This window comes from Danio aesculapii, chromosome 1 (genome assembly GCF_903798145.1).
Source record: "Danio aesculapii chromosome 1, fDanAes4.1, whole genome shotgun sequence".
Lineage (NCBI taxonomy): Eukaryota > Metazoa > Chordata > Actinopteri > Cypriniformes > Danionidae > Danio > Danio aesculapii.
The window spans coordinates 61,009,712-61,022,211 of NC_079435.1; the positions used below are offsets into that span (position 1 = coordinate 61,009,712).

The 12,500-nt window shown below is 39.4% G+C and overlaps 1 protein-coding gene across 2 annotated transcripts in view; it reads left to right on the plus strand.

Moving 5' to 3' along the window:
• Nucleotides 1–12,500, plus strand: part of LOC130233538 (runt-related transcription factor 1-like) — a 144,732-nt gene that overhangs the window by 123,965 nt on the left and 8,267 nt on the right. For both annotated transcript variants that reach the window (XM_056463629.1, XM_056463638.1), the window contains 2 exons: nucleotides 4,210–4,314; nucleotides 5,351–5,518. In XM_056463629.1, coding sequence (XP_056319604.1) covers nucleotides 4,210–4,314; nucleotides 5,351–5,518 — 273 coding nt within the window. The remainder of the gene's footprint in view (nucleotides 1–4,209; nucleotides 4,315–5,350; nucleotides 5,519–12,500) is intronic.

A 12,500-nucleotide genomic window follows, 5' to 3' on the forward strand; every position in this document is an offset into this window, starting at 1 on the left:
GAAAATCTCCCCCACACCATTACACCACCACCACCAGCCTGAACCGCTGATACAAGGCAGGATGGATCCATGCTTTCATGTTGTTGATGCCAAATTCTGAGCCGACCATCCGAATGTGGCAGCAGAAATGGAGACTCATCAGACCAGGCAACGTTTCTCCAATCTTCTCTTGTCCAGTTTTGGTGAGCCTGTGTGAATTGTAGCCTCAGTTTCCTGTTCTTAGCTGACAGGAGCGGCACCCGGTGTGGTCTTCTGCTGCTGTAGCCCATCTGCCTCAAGGTTGGACGTGTTGTGTGTTCAGAGATGCTCTTCTGCAGACCTCGGTTGTAACGAGTGCTTATTTGAGTTACTGTTGCCTTTCTATCAGCTGGAACCAGTCTGGCCATTCTCCTCTGGCATCATCAACAAGGCATTTGCGCCCACAGAACTGCCGCTCACTGGATATTTCCTCTTTGTCGGCTCATTCTCTGTAAACCCTAGAGATGGTTGTGCGTGAATATTTCAATAGATCAGCAGTTTCTGAAATACTCAGACCAGCCCGTCTGGCACCAACAACCATGACATGTTCAAAGTCTTTTAAATCCCCTTTGTTCGCCATTCTGATGCTCGCTTTGTACTGCAGCAGATTGTGTTGATCATGTCTACATGCCTAAATGCACTGAGTTGCTGTCATGTGATTGGCTGATAAGAAATTTGCGTTAACAAGCAGTTGGACAGGTGTACCTAATAAAGTGGCCAGTGAGTGAGTGTTTATTTAAATCAAATTGTTATTGGTAATTCTTTTCATTTCATACTAATTAAAGTATATTTTAATGTAAACACTCCTGTACATTAACATGTGCTAATAATGCCATAATGCTATCTGATAACAGCAGCGTACGGTTTGTAAGTTCTCTAGAAATATAAATGCAAAACATTGACTCATCCTGTCTAACACAGTCATTACAAAACCTTCAGCGCACGCACACACACACACACACACACACACACACACACACACACACACTGGTTCAGTGGTTTAGCGTCTGCCTGGGAGTCTTTCTGTCTGAGAGACTCGCCGTCCAAACAGGGAGGAAGTGCAGTTTTTCTCAAGGGGACGTCCCAAACAAAGCATTTGTGTGTGTGTGTGTGTGTGTGTGTGTCTGTGTGATATGGGGAAATTTGTTTATAATTTGTTTATATGTGTCTGTGTTACTGTATGGTGTGTGTGTGTTGCCTCACCATATCTCCAGTATTATTCCAGATCCTCCTCATGTGTCCTCTGTGTATTTGTGGATGTGTTCGCGTGACGCAGTGTTTGTACCGTCTGAACTCCGTGTGTGTTTAAGGACACCACAAAGGCGACTCGCTAAACTCCTTCAGCGTCTGATAGTGGGCTTTTATTGTGACACGTGCAGCCGTCTGTCAGACTCATAATAATGTCTTCATCCAGAAATACACCACAGCTCAGTCTTCTGTGTTTTACAGTCTCGCACCCTTCCATCACACACATCGCAGATAAATATACCCTCTCCTTCGGCTTAGTGCCTTTATTCATGAGAGGTCGCCACAGTGGAATGAACCGCCAACTTATCCAGCATATGTTTTACCCAGCAGATGCCATTCCAGCTGCAACCCAGTACTGGAAAGCATCCATTCACACTCATACACTCATACACTACGGCCAATTTAGTTCATCAATTCCCCTATAGCGCTCGTGTTTGGACTGTAAGGGAAACCGGAGCACCTGGAGGAAACCCATGCCAACACGGGGAGAACATGCAAACTCCACACAGAAATGCCAACTGATCCAGCCGGGACTCGAACCAGCAACCTTCTTGCTGTGAGGCAACAGTGTTAACCACTGAGCCACCATGCCAGCCTGTTTTATGTACATGCTAGTGTGAGGAGTTTGCATGTTCTCCCCGTGTTGGCGTGGGTTTCCTCCGCGTGCTCCGGTTTCCCGCAAAGTCCAAAGACATGCGGGACAGGTGAATTGGGTAGGCTAAATTGTCCCTAGTGTATGTGTGTAGTATCAGTAGCAGTAGATGTTGTTGTAGTAGTATCAGAAGTAGTAGATGTTGTCGATGTAGATGTTGTAGTGGCAGTCATTGCTGTAGTAGTATCAGTAGTAGTAGTAGTAGTAGATGGTGTTGTAGTAGTATCAGTAGTAGTAGATGTTGTTGTTGTAGTAGTATCAGTAGTAGTATATGGTGTTATAGTAGTATCAGTAGTAGTAGACGTTGTAGTAGTATCAGTAGTAGTAGATGTTGTTTTAGTAGTATCAGTTGTAGTAGATGTTGTTGTAGTAGTATCAATAGTAGTAGATGTTGTAGTAGTTTCAGTAGTAGTAGTTGTAGTAGATGTTGTTTTAGTAGTATCAGTAGTAGTAGATGTTGTTGTAGTAGTATCAATAGTAGTAGATGTTGTAGTAGTATCAGTAGTAGTAGTTGTAGTAGATGTTGTTTTAGTAGTATCAGTAGTAGTAGATGTTGTTGTTGTTGTAGTATCAGTAGTAGTAGAAGATGTTGTTGTTGTAGTAGTATCAGTTGTAGTAGATGTTGTAGTAGTATCAGTAGTAGTAGATGTTGTTGTAGTATCAGTAGTAGTAGTAGACATGGTAGTAGTATCAGTAGTAGTAGTTGATGTTGTTTTAGTAGTATCAGTAGTAGTAGATGTTGTTGTTATAGTAGTATCAGTAGTAGTAGACGTTGTAGTAGTATCAGTAGTAGTAGATGTTGTTTTAGTAGTATCAATAGTAGTAGATGTTGTAGTAGTATCAATAGTAGTAGATGTTGTAGTAGTATCAGTAGTAGTAGATGTTGTAGTAGTATCAGTAGTAGTAGTAGACATGGTAGTAGTATCAGTAGTAGTAGTTGATGTTGTTTTAGTAGTATCAGTAGTAGTAGATGTTGTTGTTATAGTAGTATCAGTAGTAGTAGACGTTGTAGTAGTATCAGTAGTAGTAGATGTTGTTTTAGTAGTATCAGTAGTAGTAGATGTTGTTGTAGTAGTATCAGTAGTAGTAGATGTTGTTGTAGTAGTATCAGTAGTAGTAGATGTTGTTGTAGTAGTATCAGAAGTAGTAGATGTTGTTTTAGTATTATCAGTTGTAGTAGATGTTGTAGTAGTAGATATTGTTGACGTAGATGTTGTAGTAGCAGTCATTGCTGTAGTAGTATCAGTAGTAGTAGTAGTAGTAGTAGTAGACGTCGTTGTAGTAGTATCAGTAGTAGTAGTCATTGTTGTAGTAGTATAAGTAGTAGTAGATATTTTTAGTTGTAGTAGTATCAGTAGTAGTAGTCATTGTTGTAGTAGTATAAGTAGTAGTAGATATTTTTAGTTGTAGTAGTATCAGAAGTAGTAGATGTTGTTGTAGTAGTATCAGTAGTAGATGTTTTAGTAGTATCAGTAGTAGATGTTGTTGTTATAGTATCAGAAGTAGTAGATGTTGTTTTAGTAGTATCAGTTGTAGTAGATGTTGTAGTAGTAGTATCAGTAGTAGTAGATATTGTTGACGTAGATGTTGTAGTAGCAGTCATTGCTGTAGTAGTATCAGTAGTAGTAGTAGTAGTAGACGTTGTTGTAGTAGTATCAGTAGTAGTAGTCATTGTTGTAGTAGTATAAGTAGTAGTAGATATTTTTAGTAGTATTAGTAGTCGTGGTTGTGGCTGTAGTAGCAGCAGTAGTAGTTGGTGATTTATTGTTATTGTTGTTGTCAGTTATTATTTCGGTTGTCCTTACTTTCTTTTTATTGTTATTATTACTATCATTACATTACTGTCATCGTTGTTACTCCTTACCAATGACTGGTTCCTTTCTGTCTGTTTTATTTGATACTTGATACTTGCTTCATTTATTGACTGTTATTTTCCCTTATGTATGTACTCTGACCTGTCCACCAAGTTACCCTCACATGCACACACATACATACACACGCACATATACACACGCACCTGCTAGTACCTGACTGTATTGTTGTTGTTTTTGTTGTTGTTTTATTTTCTTTGTATTTGCGAAGGACTCAGAACTGAGCCTTGAGGTACGCCATAATATACTATTAATCAATATGAGGCTACTTCGTTTACTGATACATATTGATACACAGTATTGATGATAACATGAGAAGGACCCCTTTTAACACGTGTTGCGGTGCCGTGTCGTGTGTAGTTAGAACACAGTGTCAGAATGCATTGTTAACCTGTTTGTGTGTGTGTGTTTGTGTTTTAGGGAAGAGCTTCACTCTCACCATCACCGTCTTCACAAACCCTCCTCAAGTGGCCACATATCAGAGAGCCATTAAGATCACAGTGGACGGACCCCGAGAGCCCCGACGTGAGTTCAACACTTTATTACAGGGGGGGTTTCCTGTGGAGAGAATCAGGCAAACACAACATCAGATTTTGCACCACTTCCACCTGTTAACAAATCAAGCAGTCATCATGGCAGTCGGCATCTGTGTGTGTGTGTGTGTGTGTGTGTGTGTTTTAATAGCATGTCTTTATATGAGTGTGTATCACCCTGCGCTCTGGTGTTGGTGGCCGTGGCAGGTTTATTCCCCCGTTGGTCCGTTATTCCGGTCGGGAATCCATCAGACGGCGCCACCCCGCATATTCTGGGTCTGTCTGGCGGGACGCGCTGGCCTGCTCTTCAAAGCGCTCACACTCACACACACACACACTCTCTGATTTCAGCAGGACTTCCTCTCCTCGCGTGCGCAGACTTCTCTGTGTGTGTGTGTGTGGATGATGCTTTCACACAGCTGCAGGAGCGTCTCTCTCTGTTCCTCTGCGTTTGCCTTTCTCTCTCAGCGCCTCTGATCATTAATCCTGCTCTCTATGTGTGCGGTCTGACACACACACACACACACACAGAATCATATACATACACATACACACATACATACATACATACATACACAGATACACATACACACACAGAGATAGAGATACATACACACTGACACAGATACATACATACAAGCACGCACAAACACACACACACACACACACATACATAACCAAATACACACTCACAGACACTCAGATACATACACACACATACATGCATACACACACAGCGCCCCCTGCTAAAGTAATGACTTCATTGCGTCAGTGAGTAGTCATTTAGCATCATTAGTAGGAAGTACTGAAGTGCGTGTGTGTGTGTGTGTGTGTGGTCACTCAGATCGCAGTGCGTCTATTTAACAGTTGTGTGTGTGTGTGTGTGTGTGTTTAAGTGGCTTTAATTGTGTTAATAGACAGTTAACAGTCAGTAACTAAATCGTTCTCTCTCATGTCGTCCTGTGTGTGTGTGTGTGTGTGTGTGTGTGTGTGTGTGTGTGCATGCGTGTGTGTGTGTGTGTGCGCAGGCCACCGACAGAAGCCGGATGATGCAGTAAAGCCAGGCGCGTTAGCTTTCTCTGAGCAGTTGAGGCGAAGTGCCATGCGGTGCAGCCCACACCACGGCCCCGCCCCCAACACACGCCCCGCCCTCAACACGCCCCCCTTTGGCAGCCCCGCCCACAGCCAGATTCCCGGTGAGTTAGAACCCAAAACTCTACATCACATAGCAAACGAGCACAAACCTGCTGTCTGTTCCTTACACAGTCACACCAATCTCTGTTTATTATAAAGCACAATCAAAATACCTGATGATCACTGTGCTGAACTGCATCCACTGGAAGAGCTAGTGCAGGAAGACCAGAGTAAAACAGCACACAGACACATGCATTCTATTCTATTCCCTAATAAACTCAAGTTTAGGAAGTTTTTCTATAATCTAATCTGGGAAACCCTATTCTCTTCTCTTTTATTATATTCTATTCTATTCAACCGCAGTCTGGGAAACCCTATTCTGTTCTGTTCTATTCTATTCTATTCTGTTCTATTCTATTCTGTTCTATTCTATTCTATTCTATTCTATTCTATTCTATTTTATTCAACCGCAGTCTGAGAAACCATGTTATATTATATTATATTTTATTATATTATATTATATTATATTATATTATATTATATTATATTATATTATATTATATTATATTATATTATTTCTATTCTATTTTGTTTTATTCAATTTTATTCTATATTATATTATTCTGTTCTATTCAACCCCAGTCCAACAAACCCTATTCTATTCTAGTGTATTCTATTAATTCTATTCAATTATATCTATTCAATTCAACCCGTCTGAGAAACCCTATTCTATTCTATTATTTCTATTCTGTTCTATTCTATTAATTCTATTCCGTTATTTCTGTTCTATTATTTCTGTTCAACCCCAGTCTGAGAGACCGGATCCTATTCTATTATCTCTATTCTAGTCTATTATTTCTATTCTTTCCTGTTCTATTCTATTCTATTATTTCTATTCTTTTCTGTTCTATTCTATTATTTCTATTATATTCTATTTTATTCTATTCTGTTCAACCCCAGTCTGAGAAACCCTATTTTATTCTATTATTTCTGTTCTGTTATATTCTGTTCTATTCTATTATTTCTATTCTGTTTTATTATTTTTATTCTATTCTCTTCAACCCCAGTCCGAGAAACCCTGTTCTATTTGATTCTTTTCTTTCTATTCTATTCTTTCTGTTCTGTTCAATAATTTCCATTCTATTATTTCTATTCTTTTTAAATATATGCTATTCTATTATTTCGGTTCTATTCTATTCTATACAACCCTAGTCTGAGAAACCATATTCTATTCTATTAAGCCCCAGTCTGCGTACTCTATTCTATTCTGTTCTATTATATTCTATTCACATAATTTTTAAGTTTTCTCAAACCAAAGTCTGGAAACCCCTGCTCTATTCTACTCCATTCTATTCTATTCTTGTGTATTCTATTCTATTTAAATATTTGTTTAAGTTCTCTCGAACCGAAGACTTGGAAACCCTTTTCTATTGTATCCTATACCTATTCAATTTTTTTAGGTTCTATCAAACTTATGTTCTGTTCTATTCTATTCTATTATGTTCTATTCTATTATGTTCTATTCTATTATGTTCTATTCTATTCTATTCTATTCTATTATGTTCTATTCTATTATGTTCTATTCTATTCTATTCTATTATGTTCTTTTCTATTATGTTCTATTCTATTATGTTCTATTCTATTCTATTCTATTATGTTCTATTCTATTATGTTCTATTCTATTCTATTCAACCCCAGTCTGGGAATTCCTGTCCTATTCTATTTCATTTTATTACTTTCTAATCTATTCTATTCTATTATGTTCTATTCTATTCTATTCTATTCTATTCTATTATGTTCTTTTCTATTATGTTCTATTCTATTATGTTCTATTCTATTTCATTTTATTACTTTCTAATCTATTCTATTCTATTATGTTCTATTCTATTCTCTTCAAATATTTTTCTTTAAGTTCTCTCAAACCAAAGTCTGAGAAACCCCATTCTATTCTATTCAACTCTATTATTTTCTCTTTCTCTCAAACTGAACTCTTGGAAGCCCTGCTGTATTTTATTATAGTCTAGTCTTTTCTATTCTATTCGTCAGTGTCCGTCGCTACTAAACCCACTGCAGACAGTTCTGGGGGTCTCTGACCAATTGCCTTGGACTCAGTGGTAAAATCATCAGAGTGTATTTGCTGGAACCGGAACATGCCGTTAAATGAATCAGAACTGGCTGCTGCACACTCCGGTGTTGTGCTTTTGCATTAGCATGGAATAGTTCAGGGATAGTGGCAGGAAGCACAAGTGTGTGTGTGTGTGTGTGTGTGTGTGTGTGTGCGTGTGTGCGTGTGTGTGTGTGTGTGTGTGTGTGTGTGTGTGTGTGTGTGTGTGTGTGTGTGTGTGTGTGTGTGTGTGTGTGTGGCACGTTGTTATTGGTTCTGCTTGTTCCTGGCAGGTGACGGGGGGAAGTGGGGACACATCACACATCATCGGACGTTCAGACATAACAAATACAGTGAACAAGGCCTCCTTTGATTGAAGCTTAGACAAGCATGCCAGAGCGTGCCTACACACACACACACACACATGCAATGGAAGGGAAAGTTTAGGCCCCAATAACAATCAGCAAAAGCCTTGTGGGGGCACAAATGTTTCTTTGCTCTTTCATCTCTGCTGTTGTTTCATATTACAGAGAGGCAGATGTGAAAGTGTCTTTATACTGTACAGAGGAGTGTTCAGATTACATGTTTACTTCCGCACTGGATCATATACATGCTCATCCTGCAAACTCATGGCATACCACTATAATCACTTCTTAAAATTAATTTCAATTATTATATATTTTCTGCAATTTCATTACATTTTTAGATGACAGACGACACTCTAGGCTAGTGTTTAACACCAGATAGCGCTCTAGGCTAGGGTTGAGCCGCAGACAGCACTCTAGGCTAGTGTTTTAAAAGCAGACTGCACTCTAGGCTAGTGTTTTAAAAGCAGACAGCACTCTAGGCTAGTGTTTAATGGTGCTCTAGGCTACTTTTTAACAGTTGACGGTGCTCTAGGCTAGATTTTAACAGCAGATGGTGCTCTAGGCTAGTTTTTAATGGTGCTCTAGGCTAGTTTTTAACAGTTGACCGTGCTCTAGGCTAGTTTTTAACAGTTGACCGCACTCTAGGCTAGTTTTTAATGGTGCTCTAGGCTAGTTTTTAACAGTTGACGGCGCTCTAGGCTTGTTTTAATGGTGCTCTAGGCTAGTTTTAATGGTGCTCTAGGCTAGTTTTAATGGTGCTCTAGGCTAGTTTTTAATGGTGCTCTAGGCTAGTTTTTAACAGTTGACCGCGCTCTAGGCTAGTTTTTAACAGTTGACCGCACTCTAGGCTAGTTTTTAATGGTGCTCTAGGCTAGTTTTTAACAGTTGACGGCGCTCTAGGCTTGTTTTAATGGTGCTCTAGGCTAGTTTTAATGGTGCTCTAGGCTAGTTTTAATGGTGCTCTAGGCTAGTTTTTAATGGTGCTCTAGGCTAGTTTTTAACAGTTGACCGCGCTCTAGGCTAGTTTTTAACAGTTGACCGCACTCTAGGCTAGTTTTTAATGGTGCTCTAGGCTAGTTTTTAACAGTTGACGGCGCTCTAGGCTTGTTTTAATGGTGCTCTAGGCTAGTTTTAATGGTGCTCTAGGCTAGTTTTAATGGTGCTCTAGGCTAGTTTTTAATGGTGCTCTAGGCTAGTTTTTAACAGTTGACCGCGCTCTAGGCTAGTTTTTAACAGTTGACCGCACTCTAGGCTAGTTTTTAATGGTGCTCTAGGCTAGTTTTTAACAGTTGACGGCGCTCTAGGCTTGTTTTAATGGTGCTCTAGGCTAGTTTTAATGGTGCTCTAGGCTAGTTTTAATGGTGCTCTAGGCTAGTTTTTAATGGTGCTCTAGGCTAGTTTTAACAGTTGACCGTGCTCTAGGCTAGTTTTAATGGTGCTCTAGGCTACTTTTTAACAGTTGACCGTGCTCTAGGCTAGTTTTAATGGTGCTCTAGGCTAGTTTTTAACAGTTGACCGTGCTCTAGGCTAGTTTTTAATGGTGCTCTAGGCTAGTTTTTAACAGTTGGCCACGCTCTAGGCTAGTTTTAATGGTGCTCCAGGCTAGTTTTAATGGTGCTCTAGGCTAGTTTTAATGGTGGTCTAGGCTAGTTTTTAATGGTGCTCTAGGCTAGTTTTAACAGTTGACCGTGCTCTAGGCTAGTTTTAATGGTGCTCTAGGCTACTTTTTAACAGTTGACCGTGCTCTAGGCTAGTTTTAATGGTGCTCTAGGCTACTTTTTAACAGTTGACCGTGCTCTAGGCTAGTTTTAATGGTGCTCTAGGCTAGTTTTTAACAGTTGACCGTGCTCTAGGCTAGTTTTTAATGGTGCTCTAGGCTAGTTTTTAACAGTTGGCCACGCTCTAGGCTAGTTTTAATGGTGCTCCAGGCTAGTTTTAATGGTGCTCTAGGCTAGTTTTAATCGTGCTCTAGGCTAGTTTTTAACAGTTGACCGTGCTCTAGGCTAGTTTTAATGGTGCTCTAGGCTAGTTTTTAACAGTTGGCCACGCTCTAGGCTAGTTTTAATGGTGCTCCAGGCTAGTTTTGAACAGCAGATGGTGCTCTAGGCAGGTTTTTAACAGTTGACCGCGCTCTAGGCTAGTTTTAATAGTGCTCTAGGCTAGTTTTTAACAGCAGATGGTGCTCCAGGCTAGTTTTTAACAGTTGACCGCCCTCTAGGCTAGTTTTAATGGTGCTCTAGGCTAGTTTTTAACAGTTGACGACCCTCTAGGCTAGTTTTTAACAGCAGATGGTGCTCTAGACTAGTTTTTAGTGTTTCTCTATGCTAGTTTTTAACAGCAGACGGTTTTTTAGGCTAGTTTTTAACAGCAGATGGCGCTCTAGGTTAGTGTTGAGCAGCAGATGGCGCTCTAGACTAGTTTTTAATGGTGCTCTTGGCTAGTTTTTGTCAGCAGGTGCTCTAGTATAGTTTTTAACAGTAGATGGTGCTCTGGGCTAGTTTTTATCAGCAGCTGGCACTCTAGGCTAGTTTTTAATAGTGCTCTATGCTAGTTTTTAATAGTTGATGACTCTTTTTACCAGCAGACTGCACTCTAGGCTTGTTTTTAACAGCAGACGGCGCTCTAGGCTAGGTTTTAATGGCGCTCTAAGCTAGCCATTAAACAGTTGATAGTGCTCTAGGCTAGTTTTTAGTAGTTGATGATGCTCCAGGCTGGTTTTTAACACCAGATGGTGCTCTAGGCTAGTTTTTACCAGCAGACTGCACTCTAGGCTAGTTTTTAATAGTTGATGACGCTCTAGGCTAGTTTTTAACACCAGACGGCACTCTAGGCTAGTTTTTAACAGTAGACGGTGCTCTAGGCTAGTTTTTAACTACGCTTTAGGCTAGTTTTTTAGAACAGATGGTACTCTAGGCAAGTTTTTAACAATAGATGGCACTCAAGGTTATAGTGTTTAACAGCAGACGGTGCTCTAGGTTAGCTAGAGGTTAGCTAGTTAGAGGCTAGCTAGCTCTAGGCTAGCTAGTTAAAAACTAACCCAGAGCGCTGTCTAGTGTAAAAACTAGCCCAGAGTGATGTCGACTGTTAAAGACAAGCCTAGAACACAGCGTGCTCTTAAAAAATAAGCGCAGAATTGATTCAAGAGAGAATCACGACTAGATGCAGAATTGATTTCTATGAACAACTAACATTACACATATTTTTAATGTCAAGACACCTTTTAAAAATAAATAAATAAGTTCTGATCAGAGGTGTGGATAGTTAGCTTGGTGTTCTGGGAAGCGCTCTGACTGCTGCAGCTCTATGTTTGGCACTTCTGCTTTTCATGCGCTGTTGAAAACATTTCCCAATCTGAACACACACCGCCTCCTGCTCTACACACTGACATCCTCTTAGTTTCTCTTCCTCTTGGCGCGTGCAGATGGGAGAAAGGTGTGTGTGAAAGACAGAACGACAGAAACACCAGCACCTTGCATGCGTGTGTGACGATGAGGAAGCAGAATGCAGAAAAGAGGAAGTGAGACGCATTTGACAGGAAACAGGCTTGTGTGAAAATCCCTCATTCAAAGCGCAACCGAAGCCAGAGCTGCTGGATTTTATTTATCATTTATTAATCAAAGTTATGTGCATTGTTATAAGCCAGTCTGTAAATAATAATCAAAAGTTAAATAGTATATGGCAGTTAATATACTAGTTGATCAATTATTATTATTTATAATATTTCTACTGTATGTATGCAGTTGTTTTATTAGTAAATACTATAGTGTTACACCCTAAAGATGATAATTTGTTTGTTACTTTAGTTCTTGTGTTACCATAGCAACTATAGAATCCCCACAATAGATGAATTAGTATCATTTTGTTACCATAGCAACTATAAAATCCCCACAAAAGATTAATTAGAATAGTGTTGTTACCATAGCAACTATAGAATCACCACAACAGATTAATTGCTATAGTTGTGTTACCATAGCAACCATAGAATCACCACAACAAATTACGACCATTGGGTTACCATAGCTACCATAGAATTACAACAACAGATTAATCACTATAGTTGTGTTACCATAGCAACCATAGAATCACCGCAACAAATTACGAGAGTTGTGTTACCATAGCAACCATAGAATCACCACAACAGATTAATCACGATAGTTTTGTTACCATAACAACCATAGAATCACCACAACAGATTAATCACGATAGTTGTGTTACCATGGCAACAATAGAATCACCACAATAGATTAATTACTATAGTTGTGTTACCATAGCAACTACAGAATAACCACAATAGATTAATTACTATAGTTGTGTTACCATAGCAACCATAGAATCACCACAATAGATTAATTACTATAGTTGTGTTACCATAGCGACCATAGAATCACCACAATAGATTAATTACTATAGTTGTGTTACCATAGCGACCATAGAATCACCACAACAAATTAATTGCTACAGTTGTGTTACGATAGCAACTAAAGAATGACCACAATAGATTAATTACTATAGTTGTGTTACCATAGCAATTGTAGAATCACCACAACAGATTAATTGCTGTAGTTGTTGTGT